The sequence below is a fragment of the Phyllostomus hastatus genome, unplaced genomic scaffold (assembly GCF_019186645.2).
Source record: "Phyllostomus hastatus isolate PE091 unplaced genomic scaffold, TTU_PhHast_1.1 phas_contig_41, whole genome shotgun sequence".
NCBI classification, from domain to species: Eukaryota; Metazoa; Chordata; class Mammalia; order Chiroptera; family Phyllostomidae; genus Phyllostomus; species Phyllostomus hastatus.
In genome coordinates, this window is record NW_025333876.1 from 2,991,238 (window position 1) to 3,014,502 (window position 23,265).

At 41.1% G+C, this 23,265-nt stretch overlaps 1 protein-coding gene across 1 annotated transcript in view; it reads right to left on the reverse strand.

Annotated features, from left to right (window-relative positions):
- The window catches only part of FLT1 (fms related receptor tyrosine kinase 1), a 188,434-nt gene extending 166,224 nt beyond the window's left edge, over positions 1 to 22,210 (reverse strand). Inside the window, exon 1 of the mRNA XM_045844753.1 lies at positions 21,854 to 22,210. Coding sequence (XP_045700709.1) covers positions 21,854 to 21,917 — 64 coding nt within the window. The 5' untranslated portion in view covers positions 21,918 to 22,210. The remainder of the gene's footprint in view (positions 1 to 21,853) is intronic.
- Between the last annotated feature and the right edge of the window lie 1,055 nt (positions 22,211 to 23,265).

The following is a 23,265-nucleotide window of genomic DNA, read 5'->3' on the forward strand; positions in this document are numbered from 1 at the left end:
CCTTGGAGGTCCAGTTTCCAGAACTGTGAAAAAATAGGTCTTTTTTGTTTAAAAAACAAAAACATTATGCTTAGTAAATGGAGCCAGTCACAAAAGACTACCAATTATATGGTTCCATTTATATGAAATGTTCAGAATGGGGAATTCCACAGGGACAGAAAGCAGTTTGGTGCTAGGGAAAGAGGGGAATGAATGGAAAGTGACTACCAGTAGGCATGGAGTTTCTTTTCAGGGTGATGAAAATGTTCTGAAATCAGATAGTGGTAACGGATGCATGTCAGTGAATACCAAAATGTTCAGACTATAAGACACACCTAGGTTTTAGAGGAGGAAAATAGGGGGAAAAATTTTGAAGCAAAAAATGTGGTAAAATATTTAATAACATAAATAACATAGGCCACCTCCCCATGGCCCCCACAGTGAGCCAGGTAAGCTACATTTGGACTATAAGATGCACCCCCATTTTCCTCCCAAATTTAGGGGGGAGAGTTGTGTCTTATGGTCCGAAAAATATGCTATATTAAAACCCACCAAATTATACAATTTAAAACAGTGAGTTTTATAGAATGTAAATTTTACCTCAATAAAGCTGTTATTTAAAAAGAAAACAGAAAACCTCATGACTAAAGTAATCACAGAGTTAAGGTGAAGGCTTAGAATATCAAGCTATTTTGAACTTTGTTGCCACATATGACACCATCAGTGTTAGATTTTATGCTAGCTGTTTTCCCAGCTCAAAGCTTTACAAGGCTGATTTAGAGAAATAATGTTTCTTTCATGATCAATAACATTACTATTTTTATATTACAAGCTTTACAAACATACTGCAAGAAATTTACTATTTCTCTAAGTCACAATATTTTTATAAATTTAGATTAATGTTAATTTTAAATCACTTCTAATTGTATATTCTGAATTTTAACTAAATTTGTATATAACAAATTTTTATTGAAATTAGAATTTTAACAAACTTAGTCACATTGAAAATTATGCTATGAGAGCTCTCTGAAGAAACTGGCTGGTGTTACTTTTATATTAAAATTAGTGATTTCTAACTTGTTTGTTTTTTAACAAAGCTTTGTATATTAAATTTATTTCAAATAAGATGCATCTGTCTTTGATTTAACATACCATGTTTCCAACAGTGCATAATCCTATGTGATAAATGACCTCTTTATCTAAATATAATTCCCCAAGTATCATGTTTCTAAAATTTGATTTTAAGATCAGGAGCCTCTACCAAGGTTGGGTGAGGTTAATTAGACATAATTCATAATAAAAGATATTCTTTCTTCAAGATGTAGCAATATTAAAAGCTTAAGTTTCAGACTAAACCTCGTAGAATCTTTTTGGTTGGTGACATCGGGGGAAGAAATGCTAGGAATGGAATTGCAGGTAAACCAAATTTCCAGAAACTACTAAAATTTCTGTTCAGGCTGCTAATTCTTGCAGGACTCTAGCACTTAATAAAAAGTTACATCTTGGTCTTAATCTCCATTTTGCACCTCTATTAAAGTATTTATCAGGTAATATGAAGTGTACGTTGTAACTGAATGTACTAATTAGCAAGAAGGCCTTAAGTAAAGGAGGACTTTACACGTGTGTTTTTCTTCCACTGATGGGAAGATGGGGAAAGACCCCAGGGCTCATATTCCATCTACCAACAGGCTAAGTTGAAGATAGGACAGGCCTAGGAATCTGCACGGCAGCATTGTAACTTCAGTGCCACAATGAACCATGACACCTGTTTGTAAAACGCTATTTTCCCCCTTAATCAACTGGCCTTAAATCAAGGAAGTACCTACAGAAATGAAAAAATGTTTACATAAACACACACACACATAAGTACCTACCTACCAGTATGCACACGTTTCTCTTTGTGAAGACATCAAGTTTTTTGGGGGTGTAGTGAGGAGGTGGATATAGAAATGAAAGGTTTTTGGTGTGTGTGTCTTAATCACATTCTTCATTCTCTTAGGCACAGAAAAAGCTCCTAGACTGAGAGTTAGGAATGGACTTGTATCCAACAATACCAAGGAGCTCTGACTCACTGCTGACTAATCCCTCATGCTGATAAGATTATTTGTGACTTTTAGATGGACAAATAGGACATTTTAGGGGAGAATAATTGTGTTACTGAGCTTCAGGGTTGCCCAAAATGTCTACCACTCAATGTCTAACTGGCTGCTGTCCAGCAACAATACAGGGTGGGGCAAAAGTCGGTTTACAGTTGCTCATATAGAAAATAATACAATAATTAATAAATAATAATATAGGAATAAACCTTGTTTGTGTACTCACAATTATAAACCTAGTTTTGCCCCACCCTGTACATTTAATTTATTGAAAGTTGCTAATGCCAGGGACTTGCTATTTTCCTTGACATCTTTACATTATGTTAAACTCACTATTTTACCACATGGACTCACAAGAAGAATTCACTGGCTTCTTGCTTTAGTTTTTGCTATTCTAAGTGACCCCCAAAATCTGTAGATTTGAAAGGTGAACTGTCTGGTCTCCATGCCTTAGTAGAGAATTTAAAGTAGTCATTTATATAAGATTTATGTCTTAAATTCAAGTATAAAAGAAAACAAGTGAAAATTATTTTAAATGTTTAATTTCAGCAGTTAGCATTGCCACTACTCTGTAGATATTCATTTAAATAATTCTGCCACGGTTTCTGAGCAGAAGCTGTTTTACAACTCATGGTTTAATTGTCAGCCAGCAAGATCCATGAATAGCTTTTGCAGCACATGGCACAGGGACAATCCACAATGAACCACTAAAGTGGGCAACGTCTAAAAAAATCTGAACTTGGACAGTATTCATTCCATCCCTGGGTCGATAGACTTTACTCATTGTTCCTTAAACTTTATAAAAGTCATTTAAAAGAAAAAATTCTGTGTTGTTTGAGATGTTTGCTAATAGAGAAATGCTCTAAATAACATCGACATTCCTACTGTCACTGTTTATAAGGAGGCATAGCTTCAGTATACCTCTTTGAGCTTTTTACTTGACACTGGCTTCTTGGAGGGTCATGGTTTAAAAGAGCATGTTCATTTATCATTAGGCCTGTCACCAGGCTACGATCAGGAGCCTACCCTCCCAATGACCTGTACCCATGCACAGCTCCTTTTCATGTGACATCAGACTAATTAAGGTCAGTCAGTGAGAAATCTCCTGCCAGCCATGGAGTTACCTTTTCCCAAAATATGTTCTCCTCCTACACCACAGTTCTTTTATTGAATAGGTTCAAAAAACACCTCTGTAGAGCTGTCTAACAACATGTCATTTCAGTTTACCAGATGATGTCATGGATGTTATCTGAGCTGCTTGGAGCAGGGGTCAAGATCTGGTTGACAGTGCATGAGACATAGCTTGGAAAGAATTTCAGGAGAGAAGTCTGGTACACCTTCATCTGATTACGCAAAGGGAGATGAACAGAGCAGATGGTCTTTGTACCCTCCCAAATGCTGGGAGAATGCTTTCATCTGTTAGGCAGGGCTTAGATACATCTCCATTTCTCTACCAATAGCAGGAAATGGATTACACTTGAAGCATATTACCTCCTGGCCTATGCTGTTATCTGATGTCTCCATTCAGAGGGCTGTGGGGAAGCTGGGCTTGATGTCATCTCATATAGAATGGATCCTATTCACCAGTAGTATTATGCTACTTACTGTTCATTTTGATTTCAGGCCAGTATATATTAACTTTCAGGTTATGAACACCAGAAAAAGAGATTGTTCGGTAGAGGTGCAATTTCAATAAACACATGAAATATATGTAAGACTCAATATATAACACTTGGCTCAATGTAAGTAACTGGTGTTTTTGCTGTTAATATTTCTTCAACTGGTGTATTCTCTTTAGAATCATAGCACTATAAAACAATTCAGCATCAAGTCAGTGACAAAGTGCTTATCACTAAAACAGCATTCAGATAAAGGCACATCAGGAATAGCAGTAATATTAATAAAATGCTTGAACTTAAAGTTATTCGCTTTGTAGCATCTTACTCTCTATATGCGGGCCACTATTTGAAATCAAAAGTTTTCCTTATCCTACATGGCATTGGAATTACAGTGTGGTCTACCACCCAATGTTTTACCAATTACTCTGTGTTCATTACTGTTCAATGCAAGGCTTCAGGCATCTGTGGTGTTGAGGACAGCAGGTCTTTGAATTTCATGGACATGTTACTTACATGGGCCCCTGTGGGTTCCCTTAGGAAGGAAAGCATCAGAGAAGATCTGGGAAATATTTTGTCAATTCAGTATAAGACCTGCCATATAATAGTTAAAGCAGATGAACTAGAATGGAACTTCTACATTTTAGTTTAGTGGCTACTTATAACATGTGATGTAACACAGATCCTTTGGATTCACACAGATCTTTCTGGGGGGGGTGGGGGGGGGACATCCAGAGCTGTATGTTGTGATGCTATTAGTTAACCAGAGAAAAAATGCATTGTGGTAAAGTTTTCATTTTGAATCTAAAAAAAAGCCTTTAAAATTGTGAACTATAAATTTTGATGTTTTTTTTTCTTCTTCTTGTTAAAGAAGATCCTTTAACATTTCATGTAACACTGGTTTGGTGGTGATGCACTCCTTTAACTTCTTCTTTAAGAAGGAGAAGATAAAAAATATGAACAATAAAGTTGCAATAAATACATATCTATAACAATTGAATCTATAAAACAAAACAAATGAACAAGCAGAACATAAGCAGATTCATAGATACAGAGAAGATTTTGACTGTTGCCAGATGGGAGGAGGTATGGACAGATGCATTGAAAAGGTGGAGGGATTAATAAGTACAATACAAACTGGCTGTTACAGAATAGTCATGGGGATGTAAAGTACAGCATAAGGAATATAATCAATAATATGCTAATAACTGTGTGTGGTGTCAGATGGGTGTGACATTTATCAGGATGATCACTAGTAAATTATGTGATGTCACCCTGGCTGGTGTGGCTCAGTGGATTGAGTGCCAGCCTGCAAACCAAAGTGTCACTAGTCTGATTCCCAGTCAGGGCACACGCCTGGGTTATGGGTCAGGTCTCTGGTGGGGGATGTGGGAGAGGCAACCACACATTGATGTTTCTCTCCCTCTCTTTCTCCCTCCCTTCCACTTTCTCTAAAAATAAATACAGAAAATCAAAAAAACAAAATAAGGTAAAGTCTAATCACTGGAGTATATACCTGAAACTAATATAATAATGTACTTTAACTGTAATTGAAAACAAAAAATGATTTTAAATTTTTGTATAATAAAATGAAGAAGAAAGTCTAGCATGCATGCAGACTATTTATTTATGCAAGAAAAAACCCAAAAATGTTATTATAGCTAACCCAATGATTGGTCTGTTCTTTTCATACAGTCTTTAACTTTATAATCTATTACAAAGAAAGAGAAAATACCAATTGTTTTGCATATAAAAATAGCGGAGAAACAAAAGGAAATTGGAAGGCCGAGTGTGATAAAGTTCTGACATTAGTTTTAAGCTTCCTTGGACAGTTTACAAAGTACTAATTATATATTTATGAATTATATATTTATTAAAGTACTAATTATATTTTTCTGAAATACTTTAGACTGTCTATAAAGAAGGTGCTTTATAAATTCACTCACTAAGAGGAAAGCTGAGATAACCTATCTTTATAACCAACAATATACACAAAACCCTCTTACCCTTGAGATTTAAATGGCTAAGAGTGTGTAATAAAGTGATCCATTGTAGGGGAATTGAATTTTTGAAAGCTACAGCATACTTCCTAAGGTTCATTAAACACTATCTTGACCATTGTGTTTCTGTTGTCAAAATCAGTTTCCTTCTAAATTAAACTATTTGAAATATAATTGCTTTTCACTGGGCATATTTTGGAGACTAATCCTTCTTAGACAATGGAATGGGCATGTTGACTTAAGTATTCTTTTTTAAAATTCTGAGTTCCTTTAATTTTCATGTTTTCTTACAGCTTGTTAAATTTACATAGCAAATATTTGTAATAGCTGTGCCTTCTTAAGATTTTACAAACTTTAAAAAAATCTTATCTTAGATGGAATTAGTAAAAGCAGTATGCCTCCACCAGCAGTATCTCAGCTTTTAGAAAAATAATTTAGTGAATGATTTTTACTCATTTCAGTGTGTGATGTAAAGGCCTTCCTGACAAACATCCACAGGAGATTTGAAGTCATTTGTACCCCAAACCTGGAGAACATGGTTTTTAATTCTTGGGACATTTTTACTCTTATATTTTCATTAATTTATCTAGAACTTTGTTTCTGGAATTAGTCTTTTTTTATATCATCCAAGATATCACATCTCTGCTAAAAAACAAAACAAAACACCAATTTCTGTTACAAGTTGGCCATGAACCTAACAAGCTTTAAAATAACTTATGAATCAGCTCATTCTGGAGGACAAGACCAGAAACAATCAGTAGAAGTTACATAAAGCCAGAAGTCAGAACTTTGTGGTGAAGTAAAAAGGTCCCTAATACCAGAGCTGTTTCCACAAAATTAAGCTACTCAACCCCTGGAAAGAGACCTATGATTCTAAGAATCTGGGAACTCCTCCCTCGTCTGTCTATCACATGCCCATGTGACCCCTTCCTCTCACCCCCTCACCGTGTTGATTTCTCCAGTCTTTAACCTCAGCATTTATTTTTCCACTTACTATTTTAAACATATACTAAGAGAAGGATATAATAATAAGACAAGATTGTTTTCCTTAAGTTTCTAACTTAGGCTGAATAACAGAAAAATAAGTAAATAGAGATGTATGTAATTTCATACATATAAACTCCCTTTTGTATAAAAATAAAATTACATTTGCATGTTATCAGAGGGAAGCACCAGCTGTGGAGGCAGCTAACCCAGCCCAGGGAGAGAGGGACTTCTCTCAGAAGATAGATGTTGAAGGTAAGACCTGAAAAACGGAGTGTCTGTGTATTTACTAAACAAACACCAGTGAGTTTTTCTCTCTTCTTCAAAGACTTCCCAATCTTCAAACCCTCTAAGCTCATCTTTATCTTTTAAGCAATTGTTACCGGCTGCCCTTCAAAGTCTCTGGCTTCTACAATTCTGCTTTCCTTGACCTCTCTGCTACAGGAGAAAGGCCTATTGTCAGATAGATAGATAGATAGATAGATAGATAGATAGATAGACAATTTAGAGTCTACCTGACTTTACTTGTCACTAGAAAAAAAGCCAAAAGTGAACATTTGCTAGAATATATTGAATATATGCCTAGTTTCACATTGTACTTTTTGAAACAAAGGAAGAGGTCTGGGAAGGAAAGGCAGCAATGAGGGTCATAAAGGAAAAACCATGGGATGTGATACATTAGCCAGGATGTAACTTGTCCCCTCTTTTCACTCCTCTTCCTAGGTTACACCATGGGTGGTCCAGAGCCAAGAGGACATAGTTTTCAACCCATGTTCTTATCCAAGATGGAAAAACAATGGCAACAACAGTAACATTATTTAGTATATTTTGGCTGTGTTGGTGTACCTAGAAATTAAAGTTCCCCATAAAGAGTCCCTCTTCTGTGCTGTTTGGAAACCTTGCCCAGCTAAGAGTATCCCAGCATGAGGATTCACGAGAGGAAATATCTCTGGGAACCATTTCTCCAGTGTCTGGGCAGCTTAGTTTCTCACTCTGAATCCTGGAACTAGATTCAATTCAGGAGAACCTGGCAAGCTTAGCCAAGGACAAGAAAGGGGTCACTGGAACCAGAGGATGGTCCAAATGGAAGAAACAGAACATTTCAGATATGTGGGGGGAACTATCAGCAGCTCTGGGACATATGTCTGCCAACCCCCTCCACCCACCTGTACACTCACACATAGATTCTTAGAAGGAGAACTAATATGGAATCATGACTCCTTCAAAGTCCTCTGAGGCCCAGTGGAATGGTTAGGATACAGTTTCAGTCAGTTCAGCTAGTGTTTATTGAGTGACTACTATGTACCAGGCACTGTACTGGATTCACAGCTGGAAGGTGAATCAGAACAAGCCCTTCTTCTTGAAGGTCTTTCAACCCTGAGGTCTCTTAGGACATGAGTCATCTAGAAATAGATTAGATGAATTCCAAGAAATGTAGAAGACTTAAGTCAACAAATAAGACATCACCTCAAAGCTATTTATGCCATGCGTTTGAAAGACCTGTTTTTTAGTATAAGGAGTCACAACTTCTTTGCTAGCCTAAGTGACTCATTTCAGTAAAATTCATAGTTAATGTCACAAAACAAGACAATGGTAAATGTAGGACAAGAAATACAACCATGTTTACATCTTGAAATAAAAAATAACATGTTAATTGATGATTGCTTAAGTACCTTTTAAGTGAATGTTGAAATGTTCTAAAATAAGAATCTTCTATTCCTACCTGAACTCACCCTAGAAGTTGAACATAAACCTAGAATGATGACCGCTTACGAATTGGCATCAGGAGAATTAGAGTTGATATGATCCGCAATTTTCCTCATGAAATCATATCAGAAAATATAGCACTCCAAAACATTGTAAGAAAGTATATTTCTTTTAAGACATATTCCCCTAGATCTGTACTTAACATTCTTCCAAAATGGTGAGTGAATTATCCCAGGGAGGCAATCCCATGCCCACCTGCACATTTAAAATAAAAAAAAAAAACAACTCTCTCCTAAGGCCCCCCCTTACAACTTCACAGGTGTGTCAAGACAAAGAAATATGGCCCAAATGAAAGAACAGAACAAAACTCCAGAAAGAGAGCTAAGCAATGAGGAGACAGCCAACCTATCTGATGGACAGTTTAAAGCCCTGGTAATCAAAATGTTCACAGAACTGATTGAGCTTGGTCTCAAAATGAAAGAATAAATGAAGGATACCCAAAGTGCAATACGGCAAAATATTCAGGGAACCAACAGTGACAGGAAGGAAACCAGGACTTGAAGCAACTTTTTGGAAAAAAAGGAAGAAATAAACACCCAACCAGAACAGAATGAAGAAACAAGAATTTTTAAAAAAATGAAGAGAGGCTTAGGAACCTCTGGGACAACTTTAAACATTCCAATATCTGAATTATAGGGGTGCCAGAAGGAGAAGAACAAGAGCAAGAAATTGAAAACTTATTTGAACAAATAATGAAGGAAAACTTCCCCAATCTGGCAAAGGAAATAGACTTTCAGGAAGTCCAGGAAGCCCAGAGAGTCCCAAAGAAATTGGACCCAAAGAGGAACACACCAAGGCACATCATCATTAAGTTACCCAAGATTAAAGACAAAGAGACAATCTTAAAAGCAGCAAGAGGAAAGGAGAGAGTTATCTACAAAGGAGTGCCCATAAGGCTATCAGCTGATTTCTCAAAAGTTACCTTGTGGGCAAGAAGGGGCTGGAAAGAAGTATTCAAAGTCATGAAAGGCAAGGATCTACATACTAAGATGACTCTATCCAGCAAAGCTATCATTTAGAATGGAAGGGCAGATAAAGTTCTTTCCCAGATAAGGTAAAGCTAAAGAAATTCATCATCACCAAGCCCTTATTATATGAAATGTTAAAGGGACTTATCTAAGAAACTGAAAATCAAAAGCTATGAACAGTAAAATGACAACAAACTCCCAATTATCAACAAATGAACCTAAAAGAAAAGACAAACAATGAAAACAAAAACTAAGCAAACAACTATAACAGGAACAAAATCACAGAAATGGACATCACATGGGGGGGTTTCAGTGGGGAGGGGGAAGGGAGGAATGGAGGAGGAAAGGCACAGGAAATGAGAAGCATAATTGGTAGGCATAACATAGGAAGAGGTCAAGAATGGTATAGGAAACAGAGAATTCAAAGAACTTATATGCACAACCCAAGGACATGAACTAAGTGGGGGGAATGCTGGAGGGTTGGGCAGTGCAGGGTGGAGGACAGATAAAGTGGGGGGAAATTGGGAAAACTGTTTAAAAAAAGAAAAAACAACTCTATTTCTACATTTAAAAAATTTACTACTCCTAAAAAGAGATATACCTGAATATAAAATCACTAAGTTTAATGTCCAGTCTAAAAAGGCTAAAATGAAACAGAAATTCTTGAAAATGAACCTTCATGCTAATTTCCTGAATGCTTGTGTAGCAAACACTTGGTGTATGGTGTTTTCCATTTATGAGGTTTGAGGACAGTGAGCCGGGGTGCGTGGCAGGACCACTTTTCATCTGTGCATCAATGATGTGTGTCAGATATCCCCTAGCACTCAAGAAGCTACAGGTACACAAAGTCTATTTCAGGGCAATAATAGAGAATAATAAAAAATTAATAATCAATAAGGGAGTTACTCAATCTCCATGGTTTTTTCCCTCTAGTTTTAGCAGAATTCCCTATGCAGAAGATTTCAAAGCTATAAACATTTCCAAATAACAACAGAGAACAAAACTCTGATCTAGCAGTCGACATTAAGTGGAAAGGAGAATTAAACAGTATTTTCCAAAACGAAAACAATACAATTAATCATAGTCGGAATGCTGTAACAAGGGTTTACATAGCCTTTTAACATTGTTTGTTTGCAGTTCCCTGTAATAGATCCCTGCCTTTCCATTTGTTTACATATATTTTTGGTTTCTCTAATGCCAACTTAGAAAAAGAAAACAAACATTAAAATCAAACAGTATATATCTCACTCTTTAAAATTTTCATCCAAAGCATATATCTATTTGATCACTCTCCATTGTTCCCTTGGAACGAAAGAAGGAAAAAAAAAACCTCCTTAATAGGTGGCAGGATAAGATTTTTTGCAGATTGGATAAATGTGGCCCTATCCTGGTATCGAAAAGTGTCCCTCTTCAAGTAACAAACCAAGAAATAAGTAAAATGCTTTTTTCTCTTCACTGCTTGCAGGTTTGAATACCTGAAAGGAATAATCTGAGGAAGAGCAAGAGACCCAAGGAGCAACAACAGGGCCCAAAGGATCATTTCCATTTCCGACAATAGTTCAAGGGCTGCCAATCAAATGGAGAGATGGAGGCCGTGGTTGTGGCCCTTCCAGACAGAAAGAAACACCTCCAGGCAAATGTTGGAACAGTTAGCTGTCTTTTTCTCAGACACAACAGCTTGTTATTCTACACCATGAAAACCAAAGTGATTTTCTTTAATTCATAGATTTTAACATTCAAGGTATGTTGGGGTAAATATTGGTAGAAAGGGCACTGATTTTAAAATCAAAAAGACCTAGATTTGAATCCTAGTCTGATCACTACATTAAGAGTGTGACCATCCACAAATCATCAAGTTTCCCTAGCTTCCAGGTTTCAGTGCTGGGAAAGCAAAGTTAAAAGTGCACATGCTCATGGCCTGGCCATGTGGCTCAGTTGGTTGGAGCGTCATCCAATAATCAAAAGGTCACAGGTTCAATTCCAGGTCAAGGCACATATCTGGATTGCTGGGTCAGTCCCTAGTCAGGGCTTGTGCATTGTTATTCTCTCGCATCGATGCTCCTCTCCCTCCCTCTTTTCCCCTCTCCCTAACATCAATGAGTATGTCCTCAGGTGAGAATTTAAAAAAAAAAAAAACAAGGTGCACATGCCCAGGAGATGATTCCTCCACTTTTCCCTGGAGTCATGTTTCGTCTGCTCCTGCCCCAATACAGGTAGCAACTGCCTTCAGGGTCAAACAACACTTCAGGATCCTTCCCTGTACTCCAGTTCCACTGAGAAAAGCTCCAAGTCTTTTGGAAATCTAAAAGGTGCGGTAGACACTGGCCTCCTGGAAGCAATCTGGCAGCAGGCAGTCCAGCTTTTCAGAGTGATAAGGCCTTTTTCAGAATCAAAGTGCTGCCTGGCCTTCTGTCCCTCTGCTTGAGTTTCAAGTCACTTACAGGAGAGCAGTGTGGAAGGCCACATCAAATCATGTTCTTAATGCCTTTGGAGATCCTTTTTGACTTGAGTTTTTGGGACGGTCCTTGAATGCTCTCATAAGAAAATCCACATGGTTAATATTGTTTTCATGGAGACTTTACTGGCATCTGCCACAAGCAGAAGTGGAATGTCCCAAGGCCACTTTAAGCTGGAGTAGCAGTGCTTCTCACATTCTTTGGAGATGACAAAACTCCAAGGATAGAATGGTTTGGAATGAAGGGAAAACCAGCATGCTCTCATCCATGATCATTTCTTTCTCCCCTTTTCACTTAGGCTAGAACGTGGGGGTGAGAACAGTGAGGTTTGGAGTCTGACTCAATGAGACTGAAACAATTTCAGCCTTACTTACCACTTCTGTGATCTAGGAAAAGTATTTAATTGACCTCAGCCTCATTTTTTTCACACTGAAGAGTACTGTGCTACCTCTTGGGATTGAGTAAGGTAATGAATGTAAGTTTAAGTGCCTGACAATCTGCAGAGGTTAGTTACCTCCCTTCTTTCTCTCCCAAAGCACGCATCCTCACCACATTCTCCAGGAGAAAGTACTCAGCCAGAGGTCCTATGATATAAACCCCAAGAGATGTCTATACTCAGAATCTGAAGGTCAGGGGTCCTCCTCTGCTGGTGTCATGGTATTCATAAGAGGCCAGCAGCGCCAACCTGGTATGGACCCTAATCAAAAGATTTCTGAATGGGAAGCTTTTTCCATTAGACCGGTTGTCTCACTTAAAGGTTCTATGTAGAAGGGCCAAGGTATTTTCACTATTAATATCTTGGCCAAATTCCAGCTTAATATCTAGATGGAAAAGAAAGGGCTAAGTACCAAACAGTGGTATATTAAACATGGCCACAATATTGTACAGTTCCCCCCATCAGGAGAGGAAGCTGTTTCCCCAATCCTTAACTGTGGGTTAGGACCAATCAAATGTGGCAGGAGCGGTGTGGTAGTGGTTCCAAAGCCCAGCCCTCAAGAGGCCATGAAGCTTCCACCATTGCCCTCTTGGACTGCTCCTGCCTCCATGTAGGCAAAAGACTGCATGTGGAGGGAGGCCCAGTAACAGCATGCACCAAGGCCCCAGTTGAAATGCCAAGTGACTACAGCGGCACGAGTGACTTGGGTGAGACCGGAAGAAAAACCACCCAGCTGGGCCCAGCCCAAAATTTCTAAACCGCAGACTCATTTGACTGAGTAAATTCTTCTTTTAGGCAGCTGAGTTTGGGGGCAACCTGTTGAATAGCAATAGATGACAGACACAAATGCTGCCATGACTGAGCCCTGCAGAAACAGCGATTCAGTAGTGCATAATGCATATGCCTTTTCCATATTTGAAAATATAAGTGTCATGTGGGACTCACACAATATGAGGCCTTCAATGCCCTATAGTGACCCCAGATGCTCACAGGGAAGGAGAAGCAACTTGAACGCTTTGTGATTCACAAAAAGTGTCCCAGAGTCATGGTTCTGCACAGAGGCAGCCTAGCTTTGTCTCCAACCAAGCAGTGACTTTTCTCACCAATGGAGACAGACCTCTGGCACATCATAAAAGCCAGCAGAAGCACACTGCTCCAACAGGTAGAATTCAGCCACCCAAGTCAGGAGAAAAATCCCAGCAAAGGAAATATGGATACAGAGGCTCAATGAGAGTTAAATCACCGTGAGGCTTCAGACGGCACTCTGCTGTGGAGGAAGGCAGGGCTGGACCAGGGCATGTGGGTGCCTGGGACAGGTCAATATATACACCTTTCAAAAAACATCTATAAATGTTTTCCAGTATTTATAAAAAGGGAAGGCTGAATGCTCTGGGGTGTAAAAGCAGAGAAGGAAGACTAATGTCTAGATCAGTAATTCACTTCTGGCTCCTAACTCACACACCCCACTGGGCAGTACAGACCCGCTTTCCCCAGAAGGCAATTCTGCCACATCTACTGACGGCACGTCCCGAGCACTTTATCCTTGTATCCCTTCAACACACCACTAACACACACTTTTCCTGGCAGGAATTCTTGTAAATACAGTTTCCTCCACCTTGTTATAGGTCTAGTGATGGTTCAGTGCATTTTACAGATTGGCACAGGGCAGGTCCCTCCCAAGCAGCCCTAGGGGAGGGGATCCCAAGGTGTGGTCTCTGGAGCAGGTGCATCAGCACTACTTGGGAAGTTGTTAGAAAGGCTAATTCTTGGCCCCACCCCAGGCCCACTGAATCAGAAACTCTGGGGTGGGGCCCAGTACTCTAGTGTAGCAAAGTTTTCCCAGTAATTTGGATGCCTGATAAAACAGGAGTTTCTTAACCTCAGCCATCCACTGAAGTCACCTGGGAGCTTTAAAATCACTGATGTTTTGATCCCACTTGACCAATTGTGATTAAATTGGTCAAGAGTGCAGCAGGGCAAGAAGAGCTTTTTAAAACAAACAAACAAACAAACAAACACATCTCCAGATGACTCTAATGTAGGGCCAGACTGGAGACCATGGACCTAGATGAGAAGCAAAGGGTTTTATAGACCCTAATGGGCAGACTAGTTACTAATCAGGGTTTTGTTAAAGGTGGCCTTGAGTTTAAGTGGTTTCACATTTTTATATAATGAAAGCCAAGGCTTTTTATTTATATAAGGTTCACTGCAGGCCTCTTTTAACAAAAGAATCTGATCATTGTTATAGCTTGGCTGTGTAAACCACATGATGGGTGGCTTGAAAGGAAATCTATTCCCCCTCCACCTTTTAAATAGAAAAAAATGGAAGACTAAGCTGAGAAAAATACCCATGAGCACTAGGATAATCTATGAAAAGATAAAAGCATTTTCCAAGATTTGTAATAATGAGACAAGGAAGAATGCAAGGGACAAACACATGAAATTTCAAGCCAATAAGAAACACAAAAAGTTTATTATTAACTACAGCATGACACCATGAGACAGCGATGCCCCTCGACAACAAAGATTCTGGAGGAGACACTGGCTAGTTTTTACCACCAAGTAATTTTGTTTTGGAAGCAAATGTCTTATAGAACTTTTATTTATGGCTAAAACCTATTTAACTCCATTTTTACTATTTTACACCAAACCCGTATTTTGTAAAGCCTTAATCTTGCATCCAGGATTTGGTTAACCATGGTATCTTCAAGATCACACCGATTTGTTTTTATTACAGGTACAAGTTAAATCTAAGGTTTTGTAAAAAGAGTCCAGAAGTAGGACACAGGTGCCCTGGTGGGAGGCAGGGCACAAGAACAATGTGGGAGCCAGAAGGGGCTCCTGGTTGACCCAAGTCTAGTTCCTTGGTCACACAGGTCAATCAATGGTCATCAAAGGATACTGGTGAAGAGGATTTAGACCTTGACATCAGAGCTAATAATCCTTTAGTGCGTCTCAGTTTTAAAAAACTACTAATTTTTTTGTGGTGACATTGGTTAACAAAATTACATAGGTTTCAACTGTATAGTTTTATAATACATGATCTCTATGTTGCATTGTGTGCTCACCAACAAAAGTCAAGTCTTTTTCTGTCACCATATATTTGACTCCTTCTACCTTTTTCTGCTCCCCTACCCTTTTTTCCCTCTGGTAACCATGGTACTGTTTGTGAGTTTTTGTTTGTTTTTCTTGTTTGTTCATTTGTTGCCTTCTGTTTTATATCCCATACACAAGGGAAATCATACAGTTCTTGACATTTTCCATCAACTCACTTCACTAAGCATGATATTCTCAAGATCTATCCATGCTGTTGGAAGTATTTCATCTTTTCATAAGGCTGAGCAGTATTCTATTGTGTATATGGACCTCGTCTTCTTTGTCCAATCATCTATCAAAGATCACTAAGGTTGTTCCCATGTCTTGGCCAAGTGCTCCTCAATTTTTAATGAGCAAACAAAACATCTGGGGACTTTATTAAAATATAGGCTCTGATTTATTAAGTTACTCAGCAGATGCTGGACCATAGACCACACTTTGAGAAGAATGTTTTAGAGTATGTTGTAGACACGTGTAAGTGTGGGGCTGGTGGGGGAGTGGGGAACGGGAGGCACCAACCTGAGCCCCAACCATAGGATTCAGATTTTTCAGATCCACATTTCACACCTACCTAGTAGGATGACCCTTCCAGGAGCCTGTTTGCATGAATGGTTGAGAAGAACTCATTGTAAGGAAAGAGGAAATCAGGCAGACTAGCCTGGTGTAATGATTTGAAATCAAAGGCTGCTATTAAAGCAGAGCATTGATGCTAAGTGTGGACAGGTTTCTGTTCTTCAAGTTCTGCATCAAAGCCTAGCACCCAAGGACTCAGGGTTGAGTCTCTGAGAGGATGAGTAAGTCAAAGCATAAAATCTAACAGCATTCTTATCTCTAAAAATTGAGTCAGACAGTGCAGAGTAAAGCTAAGTGTTTGGCATCTCACCAATACAGGCTAAGACAGAACTTCTGCACAGACTGAAATCCAGCTTTGGGGGCTCATAGGTCCCAGTGAAGTATGACAAAAAAAAAAGAAAGGATTACAGGAGATAAGTATCTCAGGGAGTTGAAGTTCATAGCTGATTTCCTATGTCTTAGTCACTCACTACTGAGGATAAACACTATTTATTAAGAATAGTCCCTCTAAAGAATCCACTATAACTGAGGCCAAATGGATAGGTAGAAGCACATTCATATACTGAAATAAATTCATATCTGGCCCTGACAGACTTCTTCTTTGAAACGATAGTATGGTTACATCATTCATTCACTCATTCAAACACTTCCTGAGAACCTCCATGCCAAGCATCACACTAGGTGCTAGGAACCCAAGGACAGTTAAGACATGGTCTCTCCTCCTCAAAGGGTGAAGGCACAGCTATATAAGTAGAATGCTAACGATGCCAGGTGGAAACTGGAAGATGGTCACAGGGAGGGGCTATATACAGGAGGGTACATATAGGAGCAGGAGAAGCCATTCATTCTGCCTGGGGCTATATTGAGGTGCTCATGGAGATGGTTCTGAGCTGGAATTTGAAGGCAAGGGGAGGAGGAGAAGCACAAGGAGAAAAAGAGTCTAGCAGACAAAATAGCATGAACATGGAGCAATGAGCATGCAAGGATCATCTAAAAAAGGGGGTGGGTAATTCCTTTGACTGGGGTAGAGTTTGTATAGCACTGCCCACAAGGAAAATTAATCTTTGGACCACATCTTTCAATGTACTACTGGTTAGTCATAATTCAGGTATTCTTGATTCAAAGCTCTATGGGCTTTTTAAAAAATTGATGAATATTTCATATTAAAAAAACAATGCTAGGGTTTAAAAAGAAATTTTGGTACTGTAATAACTTCATTCAACAAATATTTGAATACCTCTACTCTGCCTGGGGTAGATGAAATATGAAAATGAAGAAGAAATGTTATCTGCAGTACGAACATTGGGTTCTGTGCCTGCATCTGCCATTAGCCAGCTGTTGACCTTGTTTAGCACAGTAATAATTTCATTCAGCAAATATTTGAATACCTCTTCTCTGCCTAGGGTAGAGGGAAAACAAAAATGAAGAAGAAATGTTATCTGTAGTGTGAACACTGGATTCTGTTCCTGTATCTGCCACTAGCCAGCTGTTGAAAAAAAAAAAACATCACTCAACTGCTCCTGGTAGATTTTCTTCTCTCTGAATTGAGTAGATTCCATCTATGATATTCTATCTATCCCACTCTCCCAATGTATGTGTTTATGAAACAAGATCAAATCTCTCAAAAACATCAAGGAGAGGAGCAATAATCAGAAATGGCTTCACCAAGACTGATGGGAAATCCCCAGGAATTCTTGACATCCCCCCACATCCGCCCCAGCAGCAATGCAGGAAATCTAGTCCACTATCTCCAGCAGACTCAATGGAACCATTTCCTTAATGAAACCCCCCTGTAGTCCCAGATGCTAAGCCAGAGACTTTCCTTTCAAGTCCTCCCTCAATTGCCCCATTCCTCCCATTTCCTTCCCCTCCCTCAATCTGGTATAAAATCCAGTAATTAATAAGCAGCATGCACTTTCCAGGCACCTGAGTGTCTGTGTAACCACCAATAATCCTGAAAAACATGTGGCAGGAGATCTTGTCTTTTCAAACCAGCTCACCAGTATGCTAAGGCCAATTGAACAGAATGGATTCTTCTGTTTTAATAATTTGGTTAAACCCATGCAACAGATGCTTTAAATCATTCCTAATAATATATTTTACTTTAAATAAATATATAAAATACTGGGTGTTATTTCAGATGTCCTTTCTCTCCTATCCACAAGGACAAAGTACATATTTGGAAAAGTTATAGCATGTATTTGATATCCAATGAACTCCTGACCCAACCGAACCAAGAATTTAACTCCTGCAAGCTTTGCATTTCATACCCAAGTGCCAAGAGAGCTTCCCTTACTTTCTCTCCATTCTTATGCCCACTCACATTCAAATCTCACCTTAAAGGAGCACCACAGAAGCTACTGCTCTGTTATTTCTTCTTACCTTGCAGAACTTCCCGAGGAAGAGTAAATACCAGCCATAACTTTGCAATAGGCTGGGTAACCTTCCTCAAAGATATGCCATTTTTTTGATCAATAGAAAACCATTTTTTTACAACATACCATTTTCAACTTCTACAGTCTGTATATTCAAGGTAGATTTAGAATGTCTCAATAGTTTTTGGTAAGGAGAACAAAGTGATTATTTGGTTTGTTCTAAAAAATCATGTAAAATAGAGGCTTAGTATCCTCATTGAATTCTAAACTTCTTTTAGAATAAAGTGAGCATTAATAATAATAAAAAAAGAAATGCATATGGGTTTAAAATGACTGGCATCATTAGCACTTATACTGTAACTAGAGTTCTAAAGTAAAGTCTACTTGCTAGAGTTACATATTCTGCTAGAAAAAAGCAGAAAGCCCAAGATAATGATTAGTACTGGTTTGGGCATACTCTAATAGGTTAGCTCTTGCAACCCACTGAAGACCAAGCTAATTGGTTGGTCAGGTGCATTCTCTAGGGAAAAGAAAATACAGTGTGATTACTGATAACAGGGAAAACCCTGTTTATCCTTCTAGCCTCAGCTCTGGCATTGCGGGGTTTACTACCCATCCTACATGCAAAATGTAGGTAAGGGAAGAAGAAAAAGACATATTGCGTTCAGCCTATTTCTTGGAATCATTCATTGAATTTTAGAGTTGGGAAAGGGTCTTAGAAATAATCATCTACTCCAACTTCCAAATTTTACATATGAAAACAGAAAAGCCACTTAGATTTCACTAGAAAAGAAACTGGATAGCCTTTTATAGAATTTTCAACAGAGAAAGAAAAACTTCAAATAATAATAAACGAATAAGGTAAAAATATTCAAGAACTAAAGTAGGTGACGATCTACAATTCACCTGCAACATGATCTATCAGTTGGAAAACTAACTGAATTGCCTAACATGCTATAAATAATTAACATTTTCAATATGCAATTCAGAAAAACACAACAAAAAGGAGTGACTGCATAAACCTTGGGGAAACAACAAAAATTGTCATGTCAAATTAGCTTTATTATGAGATTTATTACATTCGATTTGGAAATATGTATTATTTTCATGTATATTTTGATTTAACTTTGTTATTAATGTAGACTTTACTCACAAAATCCCCAAGGGAAGAATTTCCAGTTAGTTACAGCAAATTGTAAATGTTAGCTGCTCAAAAACTCAAGAAAAACAGGGCCAGAAAAAAATGGTCTGTGGCTTTAATCAAGCGTGTGGTGACTTAAAAGTAAGAAAATGAGACTTTGAGTAGAGTTAAAGGAGGACTGGTATCCCTTCTAAGAAAAAGACATTGCAATACTGAGGACTTGAAAATATCTGAATTATTGGCATCTTTTTATTTCCCAGAATATTTGGAAGCAGGTAAATACACTCTCTGGGGGGAAATGCATTACTTTTTTGTACTGCCGAACCTCTGGTTATTTCATCCCTCCAGGTGCGCGTGCACATCGGTCAAAAACAGGATAATACCTGATAAGTACACAAAGGATCTAGAGTACCCGAAGGAGCGCAGACCAGGCCCGTGATGGGCGCAAGTGGACTCCTGATAAATATACCGGTCAGAAACGTGGTCCCTTTCTGGACCCTCTCCCCACAGCTGCAGCCCTTCAGGTCAGTTTGAAAGTCCTGATGTGGTTCAGAAAGCACGTAGGGACTATTTTGCTGTGAGATGCCTGTTAGCCAGACCGAGAAGCCTGTGTTCTGGGAAGTCAGGCTTCGCAAAAACAAACCCCAAAGGCTGAGAGAACGTCCCTTAAACCGCAGGTAAAGGGGTTCTCACCCCTTTACATATGTAAATTTACATATGTAAAATTTTTAATCACAAAAGAGTTCCAAGATTCTTGCCTCATTTAAGTAAAATCAAATCTAAGGGAAATCACAAGGGAATCTCACAGGTTTCTGAAAACCTTCACCGACCTAAGTGGCCCTTAATCAGGAAGAGAATTGTACTTCACTAGTCAACCACAGTTTCAAAACAAAGATAAAGAGACATCTGCGTGAAGCAGAAAATCCAATACAACATACTCTCTTCCCTCCAATTTTTGGACCCGCAATGATTTACCTAGATTTCCCTTTACATAACAGACAGGTGCACTGCAGCAAGTTATTTAGATGCTCCAAGCAATTGCTTCAAAATAAATGACTTTTCCAAACTAAAAAAATGTGTTTTTGAGTTAAAACAGCAATATTTCAAATTCATACAGTTATTTGGCAGCTTTTTCCAAGTTACAGCGCGGTTCTCAGACATTATTACTGCGCCTTTCCTCTCGGGTCAATGGTTTCACCAATCTAACTGGAACTATTGGCTTGTTATTTAAAAACCGACGGTCTAATTAGTCTTCCCACTGAGAAAGAATATTTAACTGTTACAGCCTGTGGGGTTCAACAAACATTTAAAAAAAAAATAACTGACTTTACTTGAATGATTGCTGTCACTTACTTGATGTTACTGTCTTTTGCCCGGAGGGACTGAACCAAGGGCTCGGCCGCTGGGCCCCACTGCGCAGACTCCCGACCCAAGCCCCTGAATCCCCTGGGGCTCCGACACCTGGCTGGGGCGGCCTCCACCCTGAAAGAGGCGTGACCTCCGGGCCCAGACAGCGGACTGCCAGTTTCCCTAACACCCGGCAAAGGGGTGGATCTCACCGGTTTCTCAAACCGCATCGTTCTGTCCAAATGTCCGCCCTTTCTTCTCTCGGAATTTAAAGGCTAGACTTGCAATTCCGAAACTTAACGGTATTTGGGTTCTGGACTGCCCTCGTCCGTCAGGTTCACTCAAGCAGCGGGCCTGGGCGGACGTGGGCAGGACCGGTGGAAAGAGTCCCACCAGTCCGGGTGGCTGTGCGCAGCGCGCTCCGGCCCCGTGGTCCGCGACCAGCGGGAGGAGTGGACGCTTGCAGAACGTTCCGCGGACAGTCGGGCTCTGGGGCCCCAAGTGGGTTAAAGGGTACCAGTTATTGCCATCTTCGGGGATCTGTCTGCTCCCGGCAAGCACACGACCGCCTCCGAAAGGGCTCGCCTCCTTTCCTCTCGGGGCGAGACGTCGTGGCTGGTGCCCAACATCGCCACCGTCGGGCTTCAGTCCAGCCCCCGCGTGGCCCCGCGGGCGTTCTGGGAGCCGAGCGCGGGCTCTAGAGGGTCCTGAGTACTGGCCGCCTGGGAGGTCTGGGTGCGCGGCGCTCCCAGAGCCCGGAACGAGGCAGAGAGGATGAGCGACTTCAGCGGCCAAAGAGCAGCTCCAGTGCCATCCAGGGTGGCGATGCCCTCGGGCTCCGCCAGTTGCTCTGCCAGGCGAGCCTTGACCGCCCCGCGGAGGAGAAAGGAGCCACGACCCCAGGCGTGCACAGTGACACTCGGTTTCCAGGTTCCCACCGTGGCTCGCCTCCCCTGCGTGCCCTCGGCCCCCCAAGGTGTGCCCCCTGCCTGCTTATCACGGCACTGGCCTCGCCTCACCTGTGAGAAGCAGACCGCCGAGCAGCGCGCACAGCAGGACTCCGGTGTCCCAGCAGTTGACCATGGTGAGCGCGACGCGGCCTGCTTGCCTGGTGCCCGCACTCCTGGCGGGCTACCGAACCAGCCGCCGGAGCTTGTCTTCACCCACTCCGCCTCCGACCGCGCACTCCGGCTCCGCGTCCCGAGCGCCCCTCTCCGCGGCTCCAGCCAGCCAGACAGCCACTTGACGGGTAATCCTCGCAGCCCAGCGTCCTTGGCCGCTGCGCTTCAGTCCCAGAGCCGGCTCCTGGCCGCCGCCGCCGCTGCCGCTGGGAAAGAGTAGCGAGAAGTGTCTACCCGGCGCACTCCAAGCCTCTAGCGGACCTCGATGAAGAGGAGCCGAGGGCGGGGGCCATTTATAACCTTTCCCCAGCCCACTTCCTACCCCGGTACCTCCTTCCAGTGACGTCAAGGGGTCCCCCACCCCTTATCCGCCCCCCCCCCACCTACCCTCTTCCTCCGGGACCTGATTCCCTACTGCTGCGGAGAGGGGCGGGGGCCGCCAGGCGTGGGGAAACAGGGCCGAGGGCGCGCGCGTGGGGAAGCGCTGACGACTTGGCCCAGGAGCACGGCCGGGGCAGGTTCTGGGTCCTCGTTCCGGACCCTCTAGTCTGCGTGCCCTTCTGTCTTCAGAGCTCTGGAAATCTTGGCAGGCTCCTTCCGTCCGGCTTACTCAGCTCTGGGGGCCGCCAGAAGCTGGTAAGGGCACAGGAATGGAGCTCCACCGCCCGCCCCCGGGGCGGAAAGTCCTATGTGCGGGAAGCTGGCCGCGGTGTCCTTGGCACCAAAGAGTGAGGCTCAGTCCCGCTCCCTCCCCTTCCTTGCTCATCCCTTCTTGTCCAGCCACACCCCCTCCCCCCGAGCCCCCTGACTGTCCCCAGACCTCGGAAGGCGCCGGAAACTTTCGGCACCTGACACTGGACCGGGAGAACCCGAGATCACTGGACGCTTGCCTGGCACCTTCGGGAAGACAGTGGACCCTCTCCGGTCCCTAGAGAGTGCAGTGCGTCTGTGTCTTTTTCGGCCGCAGATGTACCCGCCCAAGTTATGTCCTAAGCCGCTTCCTAGAAGCAAAACAAGAAATAGCATCAAGATACCTCTTTCAAACCTGAGGCGTGAAACTGCTCCTGCAACTTGTAAGGGCCGGACACTTGAACTTTATTTCCTAAATTCTCGGAAAAGAAAAAAAAAATCCTTCTGATAGCAGCTAGCTTACTCAAGATGAGTGAGTGACTTTGCTGCTCTTCGAACAAAACGAGGTGAAATTAACTGGAGGCAGTAGGTCATTTGCTAGGGCACTGATTCCGCGTTGTTCCTCAATTTCGTCTCCATTGCCACAAAGGCTGAGAGCGTCCTAGGCTGCATGGAGCAAT